Source organism: Pinus tabuliformis, chromosome 8, assembly GCF_031772625.1.
Source record: "Pinus tabuliformis cultivar Carrire ecotype Pingquan chromosome 8, CPIR1, whole genome shotgun sequence".
NCBI lineage: Eukaryota > Viridiplantae > Streptophyta > Pinopsida > Pinales > Pinaceae > Pinus > Pinus tabuliformis.
The window spans coordinates 1,723,316,148-1,723,340,765 of NC_142294.1; the positions used below are offsets into that span (position 1 = coordinate 1,723,316,148).

Genomic DNA, 24,618 nt, shown 5'->3' on the forward strand with positions numbered 1-24,618 from the left:
TATGACATGGACTCTGTAGAGTGGATCCCCTAATCTTGTAGAGTGAATTACAAAAAAAGCTATCACAGTGGAGAGCTGCTTCACAAGGCAGGACATGGATTCTGCTTATTCACCACAGAAACTCTTTTTGTTGAAGATGAGAAGCAGCACAAGAGTCAGGCATTCCACAACTACTACAAACTTACAACAATATGAACATCCTGCAAATATTCTCATCTATGAGGAGCTTTGGGAGCCAATAGATTACAAGAGAATAGCAGAAATTCTTCACTAAACATGTTAGTAGTGTACTGATCATCTTGGCGGTTGGAGACAGAACTGGTGTTGAAGCTCTCTTTCCTTACAAACCCAGCAGGGGCTTTCTTGTGATAATTCTGAGTACAAAATTTGAGACTCCTGTACAAAATTTCCCACAGAAGAGAAACAAAAGATGAAAACCAACATGAAATGATGATTCAAGCACTACAAAGCTAAATCGTAGTTTTCAAAATACATTCTGTATTAACTACATGTGGGCATCAGACTGTCCTTGTATAGTGACTTAAGGGACACAACCACCTTTAAAGGAAAAGAAATGCAGCAATAACCCTTTACTAACCGTGAAACAAGACCAATATCTACTTGTTCGTAAGAAACGAGTACATTATCTGTAGAGAATTGCTTACCATAACCTGAAACAAGAACAAAAACAATTTCTACTTGTTCGTAAGAAACAAGTGCATTCTCTGTAGAGAATTGCCTAGGTTAAATTTTGAAGTTTGAATACCATGACACCATTTATGTGCAAGTAAAAAATATTTAAATAGTAGAGTTATGAAGCTCCTACCTGTAAGCTACTACCATCTGGAAAGTTCTTGAAAGCTGGGATGAGTTCAACAATGTAATCACTAACGGATAATAGCCACTCCATCTCTTCGCCACATTGATTTCTTGTCCTACACCAGAGGTTCCAAAAACAGTAGCTGCCACAAGGGATCCGCATGTTAGGAGTTAGTATCTTGAAATTAAGTGAAAATTTATGTCTTAAGATTAAGTAAAAAATTTTGCTTAAGACTTGCATAAAATCCTGTGTGATTCCAGAACAGAATTAAAAATGTTATACCTGAGAGGTGTGTAAAAGCATTAGATATTGCTAGGGCTGTACATACTCCTTTACCACCACCTGACATGTCTTCACCCAGCAACAACTTTGAAAATCTTTGTGTCATCATTTTAACTTCTGCAAACATAAGCTGGAAAACCTTATCATGTTAAAGAGACCATACCAATAGTAACTCTGGTTTAATCATGTTACTCAGCTTTCATAATGTGAAGAAAAAACGTGAATGAAGGGCGATAAATGCTTAAATGCTCATAGTGTAACTCTGCTCTCCTACTATTTGTTACAAATATTAGCTCTACTTTAAATGATGTGAAAAAAAGTGTATCAACGACGCTATTTTAATGATGGTCACCCTATCTCTTACAGATAGTAGCTCTGGTTAAATGATGTTACTCTGTTTTCATATGTGGAAAAAGATGTTACAGGACAAATGAATAATTTAAAATGCAATATCAAAGATGTACCAAAACTGCAGAGGAGCCAAATATATTTATGAATATTCAAGCAGAATTTTCTAGCATGATAATGAGATCATCCTGTTCCATTACATTATCTTGTTAAAGAGTTTGTGGACGCAGCAAAACTATCTGATCTTGAACCAAATTGCTAAATGTTATAGATTAGGATAATTGATAAACTGCGGAAAATTGTGTGCAGTATCAGAGTAAGATAGACCTTATGTGCACTTAATCTGCTGCTCACTTTTCAATTAAAATCTGTTCAGCCATCGGTATAAGCAATTTACAGTATGATTTGTATTAAAAACACGCATTAACCCAAGACATCCCTTGCACTTGTATTTTCATATTTCACTTAGCTACATTAAAAGTAGGAAAAAAAAATAATAAATATAAGTACTGAGTACGCACATAAATAAACCACTCCTGAGAACACTAATTGAAGTAGGGGCTTGATCATACTGCATTCGTTTGGATGATGCAACCTTGGTGATCCACTCACTTTTTAGGTGAAAGAAAGGTGTACAACACATGAGTTAGTGCAGCTGTAATCTACAATAAAGAATGTCAACTGAACAAACCTTGAAGAGCCCAGAATAAAAGAAATAGTTCATTATAAAGAAAAATACTTTATTCACCGATGATATATCAACATGTGAATGTGGCTCACAAAAAACACTGTTATGACCTGCCACATGCTCATGCTAAAATTGTCTTCAAAACTATCAATAATCAATGATGGTTATAACTTATCAAATTATCAGTTATAGAACATGGATGGCTAATTGTAATATGCTTGAGAACTCTTTTTTTGGTTATGGTTATTCGCAATAGTCCTATTTTTTGTTTATTATAAAAATATTCTTATAATTTTTTGTAATTGCCATTTCTGGATCCCAGTTTTTCAAGAATTTGGTGGATCCATATCCATAACATAAGCTTGAGGCTCTTGAATATGGCCACCATCATATGTACATGATGCAATAAGTTAACAGGAGTTGGAGAAGTCAGTTTATTTACTGACTAACCTGCAATGAGCACTACATACTGACTTTCAAAGCATATATTCAGCGTGCTTTTAAAAAGCATTATATTTTGTCATTCTTGGTTGACATGTTAATGACAGCTAGGAAATATCCATATGCATTATATTTTGTCATTCTTAGTTAAGATGTTAATGCAGCTAGGAAATATCCATCATAACCCCAGACCTAAGTTGCATGAAACATGTGCTGGTTTCAGACACGAGAAAGGCTGGAAACACAACCCCCTCAAAATGGGTGTGTGGGGCATGCATGTGTTTGTGTGTAAAACACATTATCTTGCAAGCAAGTGAGAATGATAAGCTAATTTGTAGGTAGGCTTAGAAATGAATTAAAGGTTGAATTTTCCTCATTTTTCTTAGATTAAAGTCTTTCAGGCTTCCTATAAGTCCCACGCCCCTCATGGAAACTTGGACATTTCCAAGAAGCTTCAAAAGTTCCACAAGTTTCTGGTACTGGTACGTGGGCAGTATTAAGAGTCTCAGGCAACAGAAACCCCGATCTACTAAGCATCACAAAGGATTAAATCTCAGGACATAAACCTCCACATTTTTTCAACTCTTACACACTTACAAGAACTAAGGCTGATGTATCTATGCTAGTTTATTTACTAAAGTTTAATTATGTCAGCACTTTTTTCAGTGCATCAGCAGAACAATATCTCAATGAATTGTTAAACAAGCTATGGTGTCCAGTACACTCTTTTCAGCACATCCTTTTACTGTGATCCATGTTAACTTTACAGAAAAGCAAGTGTCGATTTCAAGACTAACCAATACTCTCACTGTTATCAATGAATTTGTTTACTATTACATTTCATTCCGCAAAACTATTAAAAAAGGACCCTGTAACAGGAATTAAAAGGATTCATTGAGTGGACTGTTTCAAACCAAGTGTTTAGCCATAAAATACCAAAATGCATATATGTATTCGATACTGGGAAATTTAACAATTAAGAAAGGTACTGCTGAAATCCAGATACTGAGAGATTCAGCGCTAAATGAAAATTTCCCTAATAGGTTGATGTAAACAGCGACCTTTCTAAAGTCAGAAACGTGTTTCTTTATACAAAAAGTTGTTGGTTGAATCATAAAACCGAAGCGACCTATCTAAAGTCAGAACATGTTTCTTTATACAAAAAGTTGTTGTTTGAATCATAAAACCCAAAACAAAGCGCAGTGGACCACGTACTTGAATACTCTTTGTTCATACAACAGAGAAGAGTTCTATTAAGATATAACTAAACATGCCATATATAAGTGAAGATATATACAATGAAAGTTTTGTTGGCTTGTAAGCATATGTACAATAACAGCATTATGTAGAGATGTCATTGAGAATGAGACGCTAATCATATATGCATGATGGGCCATGGCATCGGCAACACCAGTTAGTGTTTATTGTGCTGGCATGTTGTGCGAGCTGTTCCTGCAGTTGATGTCGCATCTGCCTGTGTGCATCCCTTTCATGGATGTGAATTGTAATCTTAAGTAGTTTCCTTATATTCTTTAACAGCGTAATTGCTGGGCGCAAACGGTATAGTGGCATTGATGGTTGTGGCAGGATCCTTGTCTGCATATCCTGTAATGTAAGCTCTTGTTGCTGGATTTCTTCGCAACACTCGTACAATTGTCGTAAATAGCATGTATTCATACCTGTTGGCATCAGAAAAGGGAACACTGTAAATGGCAATGAATATGTTTGACGATTTTGTTTGAAAATGCGAAATAAATTAAACGATTCCAAATGAATATAAAATCATATGAAATTAAATGTGATAGCAAGGAATCTATGTGAAACTTTTGTATGTAGTGACTGGTGTTTACCATGTGGGTAAATCTGGAAGGCAGGCTGTATGATTGGCTAAAGTGTATTATCCTGCATAGATTTTGATGCAAGGAATGATTCCTCTTGCTGTCTACGCTTAAGATATGGATTCTTGTGCATGTGTGCAATGCGGGAGAATGGGAATGCTGGATTGATGTGTATGTCCGATAGTGACCGCACTCTTGAAATTGCAGTGAATGTTAGCCCTTGGCGTTCTCTGGTCCCGATGTCCACTGTTGCTTTGTCTAATGTCATTCCTTGTGACTTGTGTATTGTTAAAGCCCATGCCATTTGAAGTGGTATCTGACGGCGTGCACCCCTTGTGATGGGAGGAATGGGTACATATGTTGGGTGTGAAATGTCCCACGATGTTCCTCTGTATTGTTGAAAGTCAACAACCACAAAGGATGGTAATGCTGGGGGCTTTGAGTCAGTTGAATAAAATATTGAGACGACCTTCCCAAGCGTGCCATTGACAAGGCCTGCATGTACCCATAAGTTGCTGGTGAGCATAACTTTTTGTTCATTGCATAAGAGCACCTTGGCAGGCAGGTGCTCATCTTCTGTTGTAGTAGGATTTTTCTATGTTTGTTGTTCCGCAGAGCAAAGTGCTACTGGGATGTTCAATTGTTTGAGCTTTTTCTTATTATGCAAGACAACTGCGTTGTTTGTTGCGAATAGGTGCATGGACTCGCTGAATGTGCATTTCTCCTCTGGTGTAAGAGAGGAACTTGTTCTTGACATTAGATGTTGCCAATCTTCAAGTGTAGATATTCCATTCCTAAGATTTGCAAGTATTTGCCGAAAAGCAACCTGGGACAAGCTAGCTCCTTGTTGACGGAAAACGGTTGAAAGTGTTATGAATATGTCGAAGCTGTGCCAAAGTGCAGTGCCACGCGATGTCCCAGCATATAAAGGAATGTCTTTTACAGGTGGGAGTTGGCCTAAATCTCCGACAAGGATAATTGAGCGATTACCAAATGGTGTATTCCGATGAAGAGGGAATGCCTCTCTTAGACGATCGTCAATGCGAGAAAGCATTTTTGGACCAATGAAGCTCATTTCGTCAATGAGGATGTATTCTACATGACGGAGCTGCTCTTGCAGGTGTAGGAGCGGCTGGCCTTCGAGAGGATGCATTGTCTGGATAGGGATATGAAGGGCAGCATGAATTGTGAGGGCATTTATGTTGAAAGCTGCAACGCCGGTTGGTGCAAGTAACAATAAAGGGTTTTTGTTGGCTGGCGAGTTTTCCACAAATGCTTGGTGAAGGCATTTAATCAAATGGGATTTTCCTGTGCCAGCTGTTCCTTGTACGATGATCTTCAGTGGGGATTTTGGCGAAGGGGCTTTGAAGTGTGAAAAAACAGCGGTGAAAGCTATGCTTTGGGTAGGGGATAATGTATGCTCATGGAGAAGGTTGGAAAATGATTGATGCTGGTTTTGAATGGGTGAGCGGTTGAATTCAATGAAATTGATGGCGGTTTCTTGCAATGGGGGAGGGACAGTATTTTGTGACCAATTGTGGTTGACATCGAAGTCGCGGTAGCCAATCATGTCGAGGTCATCAATTGCAATATTGTAACCTGGGTGTAGTTGAGAGAGGATTTGTCATTCATCCATCTGAATGGAATCAGGGGGGGTGTGTGGGGTAGGTTGATCTTCAGTAGGTGGGCTTTGTGGGTTTTCAGGTTCACGATGGACATGCCATGGTGTATATGCACTCTTTTTTTGTTCCCAATGTGCAATAATTTCTGCATCAGTTGAACCGATATCATGAGGGAGTGTTCGGAAGGGGAAATACAAGAGTAATTCACTCCAACAGAAGGTGGCATAAGAAGGATTAGTAGATGAAGGAATGACATTGTAATGGGGCAAGACATGTACAATCATTGGGGGAAATAGGTGTTTCCAGTGGTTGCTTCTCCGTTGGGAAGAATATGACCACGAGCAAGCAACTTCAAGGAGGGGCAGTGCTTCTAGTGAGGCAGGCCTGTTCATATACGCAACGATAAAGTTTGGTGTCGAACCAGGATTTTCGGTATCTTGCGAAACACGTTTGAAAACAGTCCTGTTGACATTCAAAGAACGGAATGTACGGCTGGAAAGAGAGAGAGGTAGCTTTTGTAACATATGGCATATTTCCTGTGCACCAATGTCTCTATCTGCAATGGTTTCTGTAAGGAGTTTCCGGATGACACCACTAGTAGGTGCTTCTGGAAGGGCACTTTGTGATAGTCGCGATAGCATTTGACGGTAGCTCTCAGATCGTGTCTCTGCTTTTGTTGCATATTTTGAAATATATTTCAATACAGCATGGCGAGAAAGGACTGGTTGGCAATCAACATTTGCTCTCCAAATAGAGAGTAGATCGGCGTTGTGAATATTCAATCTCTCATCATTGCGAGCAGGGACGTAGGTTTTATGACCCTTATCATCAATGAAAAGTGAAGAAGTGGACTTCAATTCCCACGGTACTCCATATCGACAGCTAAGCACATTGTCTTTCTTACGAAGACAGGAAGATTCATGACACTTTGTATGGCGTTGGACGCAGTTGACAAGCTCTGTGTAGTCTTCAAATTGATTGGATGCGAATATTGCTGCTGTGTCAAGGAAACACGGGTTATGAATTGTTGACTGGTGAAGCGGAATAGTTCGGTGTTCTGCCGGACGTGGATTCCAAGCAGTTACGTAGTGGTCGAAATATTTCTGTGCATTAGCAACTTCCAATGCATTGTCCCAATCAAGTGTGTCCATGTCTGGTGCATTTTGTAGCCAAAGGAAGCCATGAATGTGTGCGGATCCTCTATGTTGCCATTCGTATCTGAATATAACATGGAGGGTACATTCAGTTAATACATGTATATGCAACGTATAAAATTAACGTAGAGGGATATGGATATTAAATAATACCTGCACCAGTAGTCGGTTGCATGGAGGCCTTTTTGAAGGATTTCTTCAAGGAAAATTGTAAATCTGCAATGCATATATTGGGCTGTTAGATGTGGGTTTTTAATTATGTTTTGGATTTTCCATTGGAAGGGGTTGACTGGAGTGGAATGAACACTTGTGGGCATGATCGCGTGCAAGTCATGCCATTTAGTATCAGCTGAACTGAGAGTGAAGAAGAATGTTGGGCTTCCTATTTGTGTGATCATGTCAGTCAGCTCAGTGCGGCGTTTGTTCCAGAAAGACCGTGTTCCTCGTAGAGCTGACCCAAACCTCATTATTTGCTCTGGCAATCTTGAATCCGGAGACTCATGAAGACACTGGCGTAGTTCTGATACCGTTGTTGGCAAGTTGTTCTCAATGTACTTCTTCACGAAGACACTGGCTGTTGCTTGGCTACGGTGGCGCATTAGAATGTTATAAAGATAGTAGCAGAATCTTGGGTGTTGGCCAAAGCGGTTATCATGGTAGTGAAGCAAGTGCAAAGCATATTCATGCATTTCAACTTTTGTAAGTCTTGGTTGCATGATCATTGCAATGCCTGTAGGGAAGAGTGTGGGGAATGCCATGGCAAGGAGGCCGATGGTGTTGTATTCATTTATAGCGGTTGGAGATATTGGAGGCCAATCGATAGAGCTTGTTGAATTTGAATGGGTCGAGTGCAAATAGTTAGAAATGTGGTCACGCTCGGTACATGAATTTGGGAGGACTGGAACGAAAGAAGAGGGTTGGATTTCTAATGGAGGTAGCATGACATCATCAGGATTATAAGTGGAATCAGTAGTGGTTTGATGGGGTTCAAAAGAGGAGGTGGTTACACTGTGGAGAAGAGAAGAAATGTCTGTAGGGAGATCTGGAAGTGTAGAAATTGTAGATGAATTCAATTGAACATCATGGTAGTAAGGGTCATATTTTATTTTGTATTCAAGGGCTGCAAGGACACGTGATTTGCAAACGTAGAATTCGTAAGCCTTTTCAGATGGATTTTGCCTTTTCACAATGAGGATGTCTAAGTCAGAGAGCATCCGGGGTAAGTATTTGGCAATACTGGTAATATCTTGAGGGAAGCTAATTGTATGGCCACTATATTTATATTGACCACCACGGGAATGAGTGACTTGTAGAATGGGGTTGACACGTGCAATGAGCATTTCTTCAACTTGCGTTAATTGGTGAAGGACATAGGGTTGTTCTCCAGGGTCCATGTTGTTCAGTTCAGAAAAACGATTGGTAGATTTAGATGATGCACAGCGAAAACAAGAGAGTCTATTGTGGAAGAGCTTTGTTTTCATTCCTGGGTATGCTTCCTTGCATGTTGTGCAAACATGCAAGGTAGAAAGTCCATCAATCCTTTCTCGAAAGCGACGATGCTCTTCGTTAAGGGGAGGGTTATAATCGATATGATGAATGTGTGCTGGGTTGGTTTGTATAGGTGGGAGAGCAGTTGAGGTGGGAAGGGATGTAGAGGAAGTAGTAGGGTTTTTGTGCTGTTCATAAAGTAGTCGACGTCGTGCATTTATTCGATCCTTTTGTTGTGCATATAGAATACGCCGCCGCTTGTTTTTGTCCGCAAGTTGATTGTTTGGTGGCATATCTAAACAAGTACAAGTAATAGTTGTTAGTTTTCGTAAACAAGTAGTGCATGTTTGGTATCTCATTTTATTGGGTGCACATCCATTGTGAATTTGGAACATTATATTTTGAACATAGTTTTAAATGTTTCTTAGTTCGACATCGGTGAAGATAGGTAGAGTAGGTAGAAGGGAAAACATGCAATTAGGAATGCTATGAAATCATATGTTATTTAAGTATCTATCATTGAGAGGAGAGAAACAAGAATCAAAATATTTTGTTCCCTTTACTTAAAAAAACTTTTGTTTCACATGTTTGAGCGATAAAATGAATAGCTTAGCAAGCAAGGGATCAGTGTGTAGCATGTAGAGAACGAACGAGACACATAGTGACTTTGTACAAATGTTGATATTTATATTACGTAAAAAGTAAATGGCAAACATACATATGTTGGAATGACTGGAAGAGAGTATTTGCAATGAAAACTATAGGTTTCATCATAATAACATGGGTGTGTAATTTACAAAGATGAGACAATTAGTTGTGTGGAAATGGTTCTATATGTACAGACAGGCATGGTAGATGAAGCCCTAAGAAAAAGTTCACAGGCGGCGAACAATAGGTCGTTTTGAAGCGGACAGTGCTTGAATGTCAGTGAGCGCTTCCTTGCATGCAGAGGCATATTGAATTTCCTCTGAATTGACCAGTATTGGTTGCAAGCGTTGAACACCGTTGAAGTAATCTGTTTTAATGGAAAGTGTTAGCTGGAAGCGGTGCCCTGAAATGCGGCCACAAATTTCTTGTAGATCAGTTGGTTCGATAGAAAGTAGGAACAAGTCTTTAGCCGTGATGCCCATGAGCTCGTTCCCTGCATCATTGAAAACTGTGACGTTCTGTAGATTCCCGGTGTGGTCATGTAGTTCAATTTTGAGTTTGTAACGGTAGTCGCATTCTGGGAAGTCACCGTTACATTTTGTACAATGCCAAAGATTGTTGGAATGCTCCACAACCTTCTTCATGCATTGTTTGCCATTGAAATCTAGTGGACATGCTAGAAAGTAGAAGTCATCCATATGAAGAGCAGTAATTGTTGCTCGAACTGAAACCCAGACCGCTTTATCAGAGGACTGCATCCAAGCAATTTCATGAAGCGTCTTTCATGGCAGGGCACGTTTCGAAGAAACACCATAGTTTCTACTCAAAGATGGAGAAGAAGAGCTATAGCCGGTTTCACGGAACCATGCATGTAGTTGTTGAGTTTCTGGAACCTGTGGATTTAATGTGAGAGTGCTTGTTGGTATTGTCCCTATTGTGGTGCCATTAAATTCAGACACGCGCCCTCCTTTGATTGCAAGAATTGGTGGGTTGTCAAAAGAGTAGAAATCAGAAAGATGTTGTCCGATATAGTCACAGTGGTCTCCCCATAATGTTACATCAATGCTAAAACTGGACATGTCCTTTAGTATGATTGTTCTCCTTAATGTCTCACTTCCATCTTTTCGTCGAATTGTTGATGCAGGTGATGTGGAAGTAACAACACCAATGACATCTACATTTGTATTTGGAGTTGCATTTCTTACTTCAGCAATATTCTTGAAGTGAAAGCTTTGGTAGGGAAACGTTGGATCATCTGTAGGACATGGATTGATAATGGAAGTAGCAGATAAGTAAATCTCCCATTTGTTCTTGAGGTGGTTGTAGTTTGGATTTGCTTCTCTCACTGTGCCATTTGATACAATGTATAATTGCCCAACCTAAATTAGATTGTAAAGAGATTCGGCCAGTTCAGCAAATGCAGAAAGGTGGATGTCTTCCTTATCACGGTTGATAAGGTCAAATCCAAAAACTTTTCCTGAGCCTCGCACATTGTTGTATGCCTTCAATGACGTCTTTGCAGATGCTCTGCCTTGGATAGACCAATACTTTCGATAAGGGTTGAGTGCTGTGAATGGAATTGTTGTAGTTGTTGCCGTAGGTGGTGGAGTAACTAAAGAGGGCAAGGGATCTTCAGCTGACGAAGAGCTAGATTGGGCTGAACCCGCCTGTGCATGTTGCAGCGTTGATGTGTCCTTCATCAACACTGTTGAGCGCTTCACAACTTCAAGCTCGACGATTCGGATGGACCTTATGTAAACAAGTAAGAAATGAATTAATAAAGATTGCATTTTCCTTTTTTTGTTGCAAAAAACGGCTAGGCGGGTAAAGTAAAAGAGGGTGGTTTCAAATGGTGGGTCTTACGAGGAGTTTTGGAGCACCGTGCAAGCTGCTTTTTTGAGCAGAATTATTGATCCAATTTGGATGTCTCCAGAGACAACTTGTGGGCCATATGCGGATGGTAGCAAAGTCTTATGTTGATGTGCTCCATCAGATAGAGTAATGTGGAAGTGCGAGGATGTTGTTTTCAATGAGGTAACGGAACCTACATCGATTATCTGAAGTAGTGGTTGAATCTCGATGCAACCATTCAATAATAGAGAAATGGCATTCGGTGTCAAGGTTGTCTCCATAATAGAACAAGAGGTTTCTTTTTCCTGTGATAGGAGTACCTGCAATTCATCAATTTTACCACAATACAAAATTATAGTCGAAGAAGATATGACATGAATGCGGAATCTAATCTAAGAAGCTTAAAGCACTCAACCACTCAAATTAACCCATCTGACTAAATCACTCAATTATGAGAACACAATTTCAAAATTGCCAATTTTTTTTTTTATAAATCAGATTTAAAAAAACTGCAAAAACTTGCCAATATAGAAACCTGGAAATTGAAATAGATTTAAGTTGCACAAGACCAAAAAAAAATTAATAAATCAGATTTAAAAAAACTGTAGGAACTTGCCAATATAGAAACCTGGAAATTGAAATAGATTTAAGTTGCACAAGACCAAAAAGAGGACCTCCATGACCACACAAAGACTTGAAAAAATAATAAAACGGTTGTTGATAAAAACATAATCTACCATTTAGCTCAACCAGTTGCGGCCAAAGTTGCTGGTAATTCAGCTAGCTCAAACCCCTCTGTATTTGGCACACGAGATGCCTTCCACAGATGTGGGGAAATATCTTTTGGGTTTCACCAGAGATATTATTTGGAAATTTTGGAAAAGAAAAGGCATAAATCTATCCTGTGAAAGCCAAGTAAATGAAAATTCAGAATTACACCGCACCCAAATAAATGGAAATTCAGAACTGTACTACACCCATATAAATGAAAATTCAGAATTAGATTGAGATTAAAGGTATTACTGCATGATCAGTCGGTAAAGGTACAAAGTTCAAATCACTCTTCTTGTTAAAGTGGGTATTGTCCTGTATTATGAAGTGGGGTTCATATCTCCTAGTGACTTAAGAAAAAGCATACTTATCAAAAAAACAAAAAAGATAAAAGTGAGTACCTGTTGTTGGGGCAACTGTGGCTGGTCAGCTCTGCGAATGAGCTTGTGTTGGTTGACGTATCGGTAAAGCTGTTGACGCGGCATTGTGATGATTTCTCTAGAGAGATTGTGCTTGTTGTTATGAAGCCAATCTTCGATCTCATTGTGCATGACATTCCTCCGCCTGGGCAATGTCATCAACCATGCACGAGCTGCTTCCCACCCATCCTTGTTGATGTTACTATTGATCATTTTGGCTTCTTCTTGAGAAGCAGAAACAACCACAGCTCCATCGTTATTATTATCACCACCACCATCTCCTGGTTCTGCAAGAGGGCATGGAGCTTCAATGGCAGACGAGTCCGGGGCCTGTACATCCTTGTTCTCTTCCCTTGACATCATCATATGTTCTAGTGGGACTACAATTCCAATCCCAACAAGTGGTGAAAATCTCTGTGACAATCTCGATCACCTAGATATCAAAAGGCCTGTGAGTGTTGTTTTCTTAAACACTAGATTTCAAGGCTGCCCATACCCAAATTCCCAGATTAATTTCAAAGCAATTAGAAGCTTATTCTCGAACGCCCACATGGATTTCAGATGAAAGCGAAACAAAGAAGGTAATAAAAAAAAGCACCCGAATCAATTTTCAGATGATGCCTTTGCGAGTTATCCACATGATAAGCCCATGTGCAGTTTAAGGACCATGGGAGAAGTGAAGGTCCGACCTTCTATGTGCGAAGTGAACCGTAGGGGCAGGGTTCGTAATCACAGTGAAAGTAGTGGCGTATATAAATGGTAATTAAAGCATCCGACACTCACAGGTAACTCTTAGGTGAATTTGACAGATTTTAACACTTTATCCACCCCACGAATTACAGTTTTAACGACCGCATAATTTTTCCAGTTAACATATTCACACTTATTGATTAAACAGTCCTTTTTAAAGTCTACGTAATGTTTCGGAATAGAACCATGAAAGCAACAGCATAGGTTGAGAGAAAAATAGAAATAACCAAATTGCAAAAATAAAAGAACTTTCCATCTGATGCTTTGAGGAATCAGATTAAATCAATACATTATATAGTTTATTCTGGGTTTATTTGAGAATAGGTAAAGAAGCATCCGAGACAATAAACCTTATGTAATCACCAAATTGGTCCAAAAACCATGGACAGGAAGAATAGAAAGAAACACAGGCACGGCATTTGCGCTCGAGAGCACTCACCTGCAAGGTAAACAGAAGAATTCTGAGAAACTGAGAACCTGGGCGAACAATTTCTGAACCTGGGAACAGCTCTGTCCCTGCCAGTGAAAAACACAGAAGAGAACACTAAGAAAACACTCGAATAACAGAATTCTGAGAAGAAGGCCATGGCCCTTCTGCAAACCAACATGTCAATGTACATCTCTTGGTAGATAAAGGTTGAAACTTCTAATAGATGAGACAGATGTATAAACATTTTTTGGTTTTAGTCTACAACGGAACATCCTGATTTACAGCGCTCTGAAAGTTAGGAGTCATAAAACATAAACATGTCACCGTAAATGAAGGTTTGAATTTTTTTGAAATAAAACAAAAGTTTTGGGGAAAAAATAAACACTTATGAATCAAGTAATATAAACTTACCATAACTGTTCAATTAAGCATTTATAAATCAAGTAATATAAAATCAACTTCATTTATGTTAACTTCTATTACAAATTCCATAAAAATGGACCCAATCACAATCTTCTTAATATATCTTATCGATGAAGCTCTTAGAACATACAAATAAATCAAAAAAATATTTAGACATATATTTAAGTATTATTTAATTTTTACACTTCCACAGCTCCTGTGTAGCAGCGCAGTAAATCAACATGTAAAAGGTTGTGTTTACCCAGAAACAAAGAAATTGAGCATAAAATAAATATATGTAGAGGGCATATCTTATGTTCATTCAAGTTTGGGAACAATTGGCAACTGCATTTATTAGGGTACCACCGGGAGATGTTATCACTGAAAACTGCCCTTGAGGATCTTGCTTTCAACAGGGTCAAATGAAAGGCTTAAACAGAGTGCATTGTCTTGTAATCACACTTCCTCTCTCTTGCGTGTTGATATTTGTCATCAAAGAGGAGATTCGCCAAAATTATGGAGGCTGAACTTCAGATAATCAGGAAAAAGTGCCTCGCACCTGGAATCTCCTTGCTGTTCGGTTCAGATCTCCAAGGTATACACAGAACAACAATATTTCATGCCCTAAAGATGGCATATTATCAATTGATTAGGATAAACTTTCAACATAAAACTGGTTCAATCAGATCCAATGCCTTGTAGGGGAAATGCGGTCGAAGAAACAAGAAAAACAATCAAGTGAATATGTCATATATGATTTGTTGAGAAGCATGCTCAGACAGGAACTTATTGCACAGATTTCAGTGTGAATGTGCAGTGAGTGGTTTGAGACATGCCGAAAGTGACCACTTAGAAAATGGGTAAATAATTCTATTTTATAATTCACTAAAAAAAAGTGAAATATATTATGTTTTACAGTTGACATAGCCTAAGGAGTCTAATGAAGTGTAATTAATACATTAATGAGTTAGATTTAAACTGGGTCATACATCTCAGGATGAGATCAGGGTTTTGGCAGTTTAGGGGTTTTTTAGTAAATCATAAATAAAACAAGATAGAAGAGGTAACTTACAGTGGAACAGATCTAGCGAGCAGGAGAGGAACCAGAAGTCAGTGAGAAGGCCATACAGCAGAACCATATATCATATTATCAAGCCTTAAAGCAGCCATACAGGTCCATACAGCACATATGTGCTGCAGGCCATACAGAGAAGGATTTTGGTGATTTGTCTGACTGTACAGCTGCTGGTTTAACAGCCTGTGGAGCTTAACTCTCAGTTTCAATTGTTTGGCTTGAGATTATAATGATAACAGTCATCTACGGCTAAAGATTTTAAGCTCTTCAACATATCGAGCATAAAAAATCTGCAACAAAAGGTCTAAGGCTTCATCAATGATCAATGCTTCAAAGTTATAAACGACTCTAGGTAGAAGAATTATAATGAGACAACACTAAAGAACTCCAGCAAATATGTCACAAATGCAGTCAAAATCTTCTGTTCTATTTTTCAGATAAGCACTCGTTTTACAGGTTTATCCTTCAAAACAAGTACTCAACAAATACACAATATAGTTCATTTCAGAATAAAACTCACTACTCATTTCATAAAGTTCAAACTTTTCAGTCAGATATGCCAGTAAAGCTCTGGCAGAAATCAGAAACAATAGAGAACTCAATGAGTGTGTTCTAGCAACATGATTTGATCCAAAACATTTGAAGAATCACATCTAAAGGTTCTTTGCTGTAATCAGAAGGGTAAAAGAATGTTTTGATATGCCTGTCAGAATGGACATGATATAGTGTCTTATTTATAATCTTGCACAACCCAGTTTGACGACAGTCATCAACTGGAAAATAAGTCCTCCACCAAGGCCATGTTTCACTTCATGCCTAGTATTTCATATAGTCAAGGAACTGGGCTCTAATGTTTGTATAAACGAATTCTACGTCTATTTAGTGGAGAAGGTCTGTGAAACTGAAATATCAATTTCATTAGTTTCTTTGTACTACCTCTTTCACCTGAGACCTCTGTTACTAATTTTCTAGTTTAATAAAGTTTGCAACTCTTGAAGCATGAAATTACTGGCCTAAAATAAGAGGGGCCTAAAGAAATGATTTATTTAATCTCCAAAAGATTTAAAAAAAAAACAGTATATATTTAGTGCAAAAGTCATAACCATCTGATAAGGAACACTATGAAGAATCCTAAAAACATGGGTGTGGCTCATTCCTTTGGACAGCTAGATGGTGCCCAATTTAGGGTATGGATGCTAATGCTGCATGTAAAGCAATAGTGCAATAGGGTATGGATCATTCCTTTAGACAGATAAGTGGTGCCCAAAAAGGGATGTGAGTGCCAGCATTGCACATGTCAGGAACAGTGCCACCGAGAGTATAATTCCCCAAGATGTGCATAAATTTTGTAAGTAACGATTTCTAAATCCATGACTTTCATTTTCACATTGATGCATAAAAGAAGCAAAGCATGCCTTAGACAAGGAATGTGTACTATAAACGGCATATTGACATAAAACCAAATAGGAAAAATCTAAATTGATGAGCTTACTAATTTCAAGCATACAGATCAATTATCCACTGCCTAAGGTTATGTAAGCATAATAGTTTCAGGCATGGAGACCAACTACCTACAGCCTAAAATTCAAGCTAAATCTAAGTGTACTCTCTCTGACTTCTCAAACAATTTCCTGGGACATGAAAACTGAGAAAGTTACATATTTTATTCGTGAACAATCTGTAGGTGTAATACTTGCCCACAACACTCATTCATTTGGCAAGCTCCACTAAGACAATCATGTTATGAGGCAAATACGGTTAATCAAACAGCATAAATTATTTAGAAGTATCGGAACCCTACAGATTGTTCATGCAGTTTACAAGACTTGATGTCCTAGCCTTCCGGAATATTTCAATCTAACACCACTCTCATTTGTGAGGCTGGGAAACAAACAAAGCCACAATGATTTCCAGAATGTAACTCAATATGCTAGCTAGCACAGTACCACTCATACAATGCATTGAATCTTCCGACAAGAGTGCTCTGTAGTCAGATTATCAGAACTGAATCTATTTGTGTGAATTCCGGCATATAGCTGCAGAAGTGCTAATAACTACCAATGACATCACATGCAAGATATGCTAAGACCTGACACAATTTTCCCTCTGACGTTACAGAAATTGGGCACTGGACTACAAAAGTTATTCAAATCCCTTAATATAGAAGACAATTAAACAGCAATATCCCTAGATTTCAAAAACCGAGCTTATATTTTACTAACTTTAAATGTTATCTGCTCTAAAAAAATAGGACAGAAACTGTAGAAAGCAGAATCTGCTTGAAAAATACTCTATGGTCTTCCGGCCAAACAGGTGGCATCCAATGTCAGACCTTTATTTAACAAGATGAACAATGAAAGATCGGTAAGCAGGCAAAATTTTGTAGAATGCATACTGATAAGAATGCCTCAGACATCAACACCAATCCACCAATCCAATAGCACAACAACCACCAATCCAATAGCACAACACTCTCATATAACTAATCCTAGTATTTCATATAGTCAAGGAACTGGACTCTAATCGAACAATCAAAACAAAGTCCAAACATAAATTATGACGCTATAAACTCAAACCAGGGCTGAGAGGCTCGAACTTGAGAGAGGCAAATATACATGTTCATACAATAAAGTAGGTTGAGGGCCTTGAAACTCCAAAAAAACCCATAACAGTTATGCACAGCTCCCACAGCCAATAATTAAAACATTATATAGTGGGAGGAATTCCCTATTTCCTAAACAATCCCAGCTATCTAAAACCGGGAAAAAAATCCATTAGACAGTGAGAATCAGAGACACTTAGAATTCCAACCTGGAAAAGAAGTAAAAGCAAGACGAAGTGTATCCTTGAACAATTGTCGTGCAAGTCAGAAAGCAAGGTGGGAAGAATATCAGTTTTAATACATACCTTGGATACCGGATATCGATGCAGTGAGACGTATTTGCTGTGGCAGGCTTCAGGTCGAGGACGAGCACAAAGATGCGGACAAAATATCAACCAAACAAACGCAGAAGGGTTTTCGAATATGTAGAGTGAGAAAAATGTGCAGAAAGTTACCAGCAATAAGCCCAGAACGCAGATAAGCAGATAAGACAGCAAAAACTGGAGACATAGTGCAGCAGTGAGTGGAAAAGCAGAAAGACATTATTGCAGAGGGCGTGGAGAAGACATGAAGAGCAAAAAATGGATGGATTGTCGTTGAACCGGGTGTTTTCTGTTCCGGCAGGCGCGGGCGCATCGTCCACCTATGCCCAGGGTCAGTCAGTGAGGCGGCGGCAACCATGAATACCTCCGCCCCTTCTTTGCAGAGGCCGATATGCAGGACGGAGTTCGCGAGGGAGGTTAGGTATTCATTTCCTGAACAAAAACGAAAACGGAGTAAAAACGAAAACGGAGTAAAAACGAAAACGGAGTTCGCCAGGTGTCAGCGTCTAGTCGTTGGCCAGATGTCAGCGTCAGAAGGAAAAGGACGACGAAAGGTCCCTTTCAAAGAAAGGCCTATCGGCCTAACGAGTGGGAGAGGATTACAAATCACATTAAATTGTATAATGCGTGGCATTGAAGTATAAATTGTAAAGTGCGTGATATTGAAGTATAGGCTAAAGCGATATAATGCCTTTAACAATAATGAAATGAAAAGGAGGGCTAGACGTTCTCACATTACAATGGTGAATTAATGCCTTCTTAAGTGAATGTCTCATCCAATTTCCATGTGAAATATGGTTTGCTAAGTTAGTGTTTTTATTTTACAAATGTAATTTTATTTTTAATTAATTATATTGATATAACAAAAAAATTTATGATACAATAAATTATAGATTTTGTGGTACAATGTAATCATTGTAAAACAAAAGATGAACCAATTAAAATTGAAACAAATATATTAAAAAAAATTAAATTTTTTTAAAATAAACATTAGATAAAATCATTTAATTTTTGATAAATTTAAAATTAATATCAACATCAATATTTTTTAAATACATTATTACCTTACTTAATAATATTACAAAATTTATTAATATCTTTATTTTAAATATCTTCTCTTTAAATAATTTATCAATATCTTTACTTTAAATATTTAATTGTTGAATAAAGAGTAATTCATATTATTAAAAAATATATTAGGAAAGATATTTATAAATTAAGGATCATTTTTATTTTAATCGCCCTTTATCAAATTTATAATTACACCGAACGTATCTTATAAAAGGAGGGTTGCCCTCGCCCTTTCGTCGTCTGTACATACCCAATGAAAGAAAGACACGTATTGAAATTATTTGATGCAGGAGCATCTGGTCGACAGGGCGAAGACCGAGAAGGGGCAGAGAAAGTTTCTGAAGAAGATTGGGGTTGATGAATATTTCATTAAACTGGACAGCAAGCCTGTCAGAGTTATTGTGTTTTTTTTAATTTTCTTTCAGGGTCAATTACAGCATCAAACTATGTTGTCTTAATTTATGTTTAGTTTGTCTTAATTATTGTAACAGGTTTTAGTTATAAGTGTTAAAGATAGAATAGTGTCAAAAGTATGTAAACAAACAAATAGTAAAGGAAACGTGTGCCTGAGCAACTGTACAAACTGCAAGAGCATAACTACCAGGCAGTTAACCAACTGCCCAAACTATTGTACAAAAGGGCAAACAAAACAACCCAGAAGGGTTCAGTTCAGGAGCAGCATATGTAAAAGAGAATACCAGAAATACAGACATTATTCTTCCTTCATCAAATACAGTGCACAATTAAACATTTAGCTCTATGAATTACGTCCTTTGTAATCAAATGTATATGCATAATACTGTGTGTTCAATTCATTTCAGATAAGCCAAATAACAGAGTTTTTACAATTCCAAAGAGTCCGTCAACTAGCTAAGACCGAGACCGAGCACCAGACGTTAAGGCGCAAACCAACACAGTGGAACGAAAACAGACTACGGTCGAAACCGGTAAGCAACAAAACCATTTACAATAAGTTCATATACTATATGATATTACATTGTATGCCTGTGCAAACCCACATATATAAAAACTGTGCACGGAGGCTTCGTGGAACCGAGCTATCAAGAGCTCACAACAAAACTCCAGTCACGGCCACGGGTTGGAGGAACCCGACACACATACAGACTCGACAAAGATACAGTTACAAACAGCAAGCAAGCAAACGCAACCAAGAACCGCTGTGAGGAAGTAAAGTAAAGACAGAGCTACCCGGACAAGAAAGATTGTAACCCTTGCGCATCCACGGGAACCGGCCACACCTGCCAACACAGAGTAAGGCGAAGTTAGGGTTTGAAAACTAATTATAAACCCTGTACAGAAAGTTGTGGCATGAAATTGCAAACAAATCAACGAATCCGTGTATGAGAATGACAGAGGAGTCATACCTGTGGTGAGCCGAGACCCAGGCCAGCAGAACCAAGAACTATCCCTGAACACGAAGGAGCTGCGGAACGTTAGTTCCGGAATAAACAGAGGATGAAGACATAAAACATGGAATGAGACCATACCTGTCCCACAAAGCCGAGCGCCGGAGGAAAGCCGAGCTGAGGAGCATTTGAACTGTGAATTCGACCTCTGAGCGAAGCAATAACCATTTCATCACCAGCATTCACCAACGAGATTAACAAAAAGACCATAACGAACAACTTAAACCAGCACAAAACCAAAAAATGCTCACACAGTCGTAAGACCCAGTTGAATGTACAGAGAAGGACCGAAACTTACCAAGAAAACCTGAAGCAAATACATCAATGCCCACGGCAACGTATTGACAGTGTCGAAAAACATTGTTCCACCATAAGAAACCAGCAGGAGTTCAACAGGTTCTCCCCACAGGCAGAATAATCAGAAGCGGGCCGAGACCAAACAAACCACAGAGCAAGTTCCAAAGAGCAAAATGACCGAACAGGCGCGAAATGGCGGAGGTAAAGCGCAATAAGGGGATTAGGGTTCATCAATCACGAGGAGGGCAGGTGTCATAAGGAGGATCCGGGAAGGTACCACGACATAAATATCAATCAACCACCGAATTTAAATCATTTACAATCACTTAATAATCAAGCAAGGTTTAGTGTGAGTCCACGTAATCTGAGACAGCGTGGGACCACGTGGGCTGGCCCCATCAATTGGTATCAGAGCAGTTTTTTTTTATCTAGAGGAAGATGGCAGAAGGGCAAGTGCCAAGACGAGGACGTGGAAGAGGTGCACGTAGAGGAGCAGATGAAGGATTGCGGGAACAAATTAGAGTTCTTACAGCTCGCTTGGAAGCAGTAGAAGCGGGTAGACGAAGAGACCCAGAACTGGGAGATACCAGTGAAGAGGAAGTGATGACTGCTGCAGAAGGGTCTGATGAGGAAGCTCCAGAATTGAGGTTGCTGCGACAGGTTTTAATGGCCAGCAGCAAACCAAAAACAAAAATCTCTAATTATGATGGCAGTCTGTCTGCGGAAGTCCTATTGGACTGGATAAGCGAACTGGACAAATATTTTGAAAATGAAGAAGTCAGTGAGGATAAAAGGGTTAAGTTCGCTGCCACTAAGCTGAAGGGACACGCACTACTATGGTGGGACAGTGTCCAAGCAGACAGAAAGAAAATGAACAAGTCGCCGATACGACTATGGTCCAGGATGATAGTGAAATTGAAAGGCAGATTTCTGCCAAAAGATTACCAGGTGGAATTATATCGGCGAGTGCAGAGTTTAAAGCAAAAAGGAATGACAGTTAAGGAGTACACAGAAGAATTTTACAGAGTAAATTTACGTGCTGGTTATACTTATGATAACCCAGAAAAGACAGCAAGGTACGTAAATGGATTGAGGATGGAGATATTAGATGAAATCAGTATTCTTTCTCCCCGGAATATTGAAGAAGCCTTTCAGAGCGCTGTAAAGGCTGAGGAAAAGATTAACAGAAAACAGAACAACAGAAGAGGGAGAGGAAATAGCAGAGGACGGGGACAATCCTACGGTAGAGGCAAGAGTGCTGCGAACAGCGAAGAAGGCAGCAGTTCAAAAACTTCAGGGACAGCAGAAAAAGGGGATAGCACCAGAGGAGGTCGGTCATACCAAAGAGGACGAGGGAATGGCCGCGGAAGAGGGGCTAATGTCCAGTGCTACAGGTGCCACAAATGGGGGCACAGAGCCTTTGAGTGTCCAGAAGTTGAACAGACCGGTCAGAGGGGAACGCTGATGGCACAGCCTGAAGAAGCTGAAGCACAACCCCGGGAGGTGGAAGACATGGCGGAGACGGGGGAAGCTTTGATTTTGAACAAAGTATTGTTAAAGCCAACCAAGGAAGTGGCTGAAACAACACAGCGGAAGGCACTGTTCCGAACAGTCTGTAAGTCACATGGAAAATGCTGTAAGGTAATAATAGACAGCGGGAGTACGGATAACTTGGTTGCCACCGAAATGGTGGAAAAATTGGGGTTGAAGCGACTGAAGCACCCCACACCTTACAAGGTGTCGTGGCTGCAGAAAGGCCACCAGTTGTTGGTTGATGAACAATGCGAGGTGGAGTTCCGCATTGGCAAGTACCACGATACAGTGGTCTGCGATATTATGCCAATGGACGTGTGCCACATACTGCTCGGAAGACCATGGCAGTATGACAGGAAGGTGACACACGATGGAAAAACAAATTGTTATAAATTTACGAAGGATGGGGTCAAACATACACTTGTACCCATCAAGGAGGAAGATTCAGCAGAATCAAGCGGAACAAAGGCGCTATTACTTGGAGGAAAACAGTACATAAAGCAGATTGAAGAAAATGAGATTAATTTTGCAGTGGTGAGGAGGATGAAGCCAGTATTACTGAGCTTGGAGAAATCAGAATTGCCCAAAGAGGTACAAGAGCTGTTAGAAGAATTTCAAGATATTGCGGCTGAGGAACTACCTGATAAGTTGCCTCCCAAGAGGAGCATCAGCCACCATATTGACTTTATACCAGGATCAAGTTTACCGAACAAGGCAGCGTACAGAATGAGTCCCAAGGACAATGAGGAAGTACGCAAACAAGTGCAGGAATTGTTAGATAAGGGACTGATCAGGGAGAGTTTAAGCCCCTGTGCGGTACCCAGTCCTTGCACCCAAGAAAGGTGGAGAATGGCGAATGTGCACATATTCGCGGGCTATAAACAAGATCACCATTCGATACAGGTTTCCCTTGCCTAGAATGGATGACATGATGGACTGTCTTAGTGGGGCAGCATATTTTACAAAGATAGATCTGAAAAGTGGGTACCATCAGATCAGGATTAGAGAGGGAGATGAGTGGAAGACAACCTTCAAGACCAACGAAGGACTGTACGAATGGCTGGTCATGCCATTTGGATTGAGTAATGCTCCAAGCACTTTTATGAGATTAATGAACAAGATGTTAAAGGAGTTTATTGGAAAGTTCGTGATAGTCTATCTGGATGATATTTTAATTTTTAGCAGGACGAAAAGAGAACACCTTCAGCATATCCGAAGGGTATTCGAGAAGCTGCAGCAGAACAAAATGCTGATAAATTTAAAAAAATGCACTTTCTTGCAGAAGGAGTTGATTTATCTGGTATTTGTAGTGGCAGAGAATGAGTTAAAGAAGGACCCGGAGAAGATTGAAGCGATCATGAGTTGGCCGTCACCTAAGAGTTTATTCGAGGTACGTAGTTTTCACGGTTTAGCAAGTTTTTATCGGAAGTTCATCAGGAATTTTAGTGAAATCTGCGCGCCCATGCTAGAGACCATCAAAAAGGCCAGCCAACCTTTTTGCTGGACTAAGGCGGCAGAAAACAGCTTCCAACTCCTGAAGCATAAAATAACAGAAAGGCCAATCTTGAGACTGCCCGATTTCAGCAAACCTTTTCAAGTTCGATGTGATGCCAGCGGGACAGCTATTGGCGCTGTACTCAGTCAAGAGGACAGACCAGTGGAATTCTTTAGTGATAAGCTAAATGAAAGTCGGCAGAAATACTCGTCATATGACAAAGAATTTTATGCAGTGGTTCAAGCCTTGAAACATTGGAGGCACTACTTACTGGGAAATGAGTTCGTTTTGTTCTCTGATAATTCTGCATTGCAGTACATAACTCAGCAGCACAAACTGAACCATAAACATGCCAAGTGGGTGGAGTACCTACAAAGTTTCACTTTTGTGTTGAAACACATAAGTGGGCAAGCCAACAAAGTGGCGGACGCTTTAAGCAGAAGAGCCCTGCTCTTACAAGAAAGTGGCATACAGGTGATGGGATTTGAGTATTTGAAAGACTTATACCAGATGGACGCGGATTTCAAAGAAGCTTTTGAAGCATGCCAGAATCCCGTATTGAGGAATACAAGCCCATGGCTAGATTTCAATTTACAGGAAGGATTATTGTTTCGAGGAGGACAGCTGTGTGTTCCAGATTGTTCGATGAGGGAAAATCTGGTGAGAGAGAAACACAGTGGCGGACTAGCGGGACATTTTGGCATCGATAAGACAGTGGAGCAGCTCGGGCATTTTTATTACTGGCCAAGGATGAGCCGGGACGTACAGAGGTATGTAACCATGTGTAAAATCTGCCAACTGGCGAAAGGACACAGCCAGAACATGGGGCTGTACACACCCCTA

General features: G+C 39.5%; 1 protein-coding gene across 3 annotated transcripts; it reads right to left on the reverse strand.

Moving 5' to 3' along the window:
- Positions 1 to 1,004: 1,004 nt before the first annotated feature.
- On the reverse strand, positions 1,005 to 18,342 carry LOC149242967 (uncharacterized). Of its 3 annotated transcripts, XM_089374390.1 has the most exons (4): positions 18,085 to 18,342; positions 17,935 to 17,981; positions 13,560 to 13,636; positions 3,822 to 4,258 (listed from the first exon to the last, which is right to left on the reverse strand). In XM_089374390.1, exons 1-4 carry the CDS (start codon positions 18,308 to 18,310, stop codon positions 4,090 to 4,092), a joined length of 519 nt encoding a protein of 172 aa, XP_089230516.1. In that variant the 5' UTR covers positions 18,311 to 18,342; the 3' UTR covers positions 3,822 to 4,089. The 3 variants fall into 3 exon arrangements, 1 of the variants encoding a protein (XP_089230516.1); XR_016246677.1 differs by lacking the exon at positions 3,822 to 4,258 and adding an exon at positions 1,005 to 1,232 and having other exon boundaries at positions 17,935 to 18,228; XR_016246678.1 differs by lacking the exon at positions 3,822 to 4,258 and adding an exon at positions 12,419 to 12,803 and having other exon boundaries at positions 17,935 to 18,228.
- Between the last annotated feature and the right edge of the window lie 6,276 nt (positions 18,343 to 24,618).

Coding starts and splice junctions, on each gene's coding strand:
- LOC149242967 (XM_089374390.1), bottom strand. CDS start 18,310: ATGGTTGCCGCCGCCTCACTGACTGACCCTGGGCATAGGTGGACGATG. Junction 13,637..17,934: donor ATCGATATCCGGTATCCAAG/GTATGTATTAAA, acceptor TTTCACTGGCAG/GGACAGAGCTGTTCCCAGGT. Junction 4,259..13,559: donor TTCTTCTGTTTACCTTGCAG/GTGAGTGCTCTC, acceptor TGATGCCAACAG/GTATGAATACATGCTATTTA.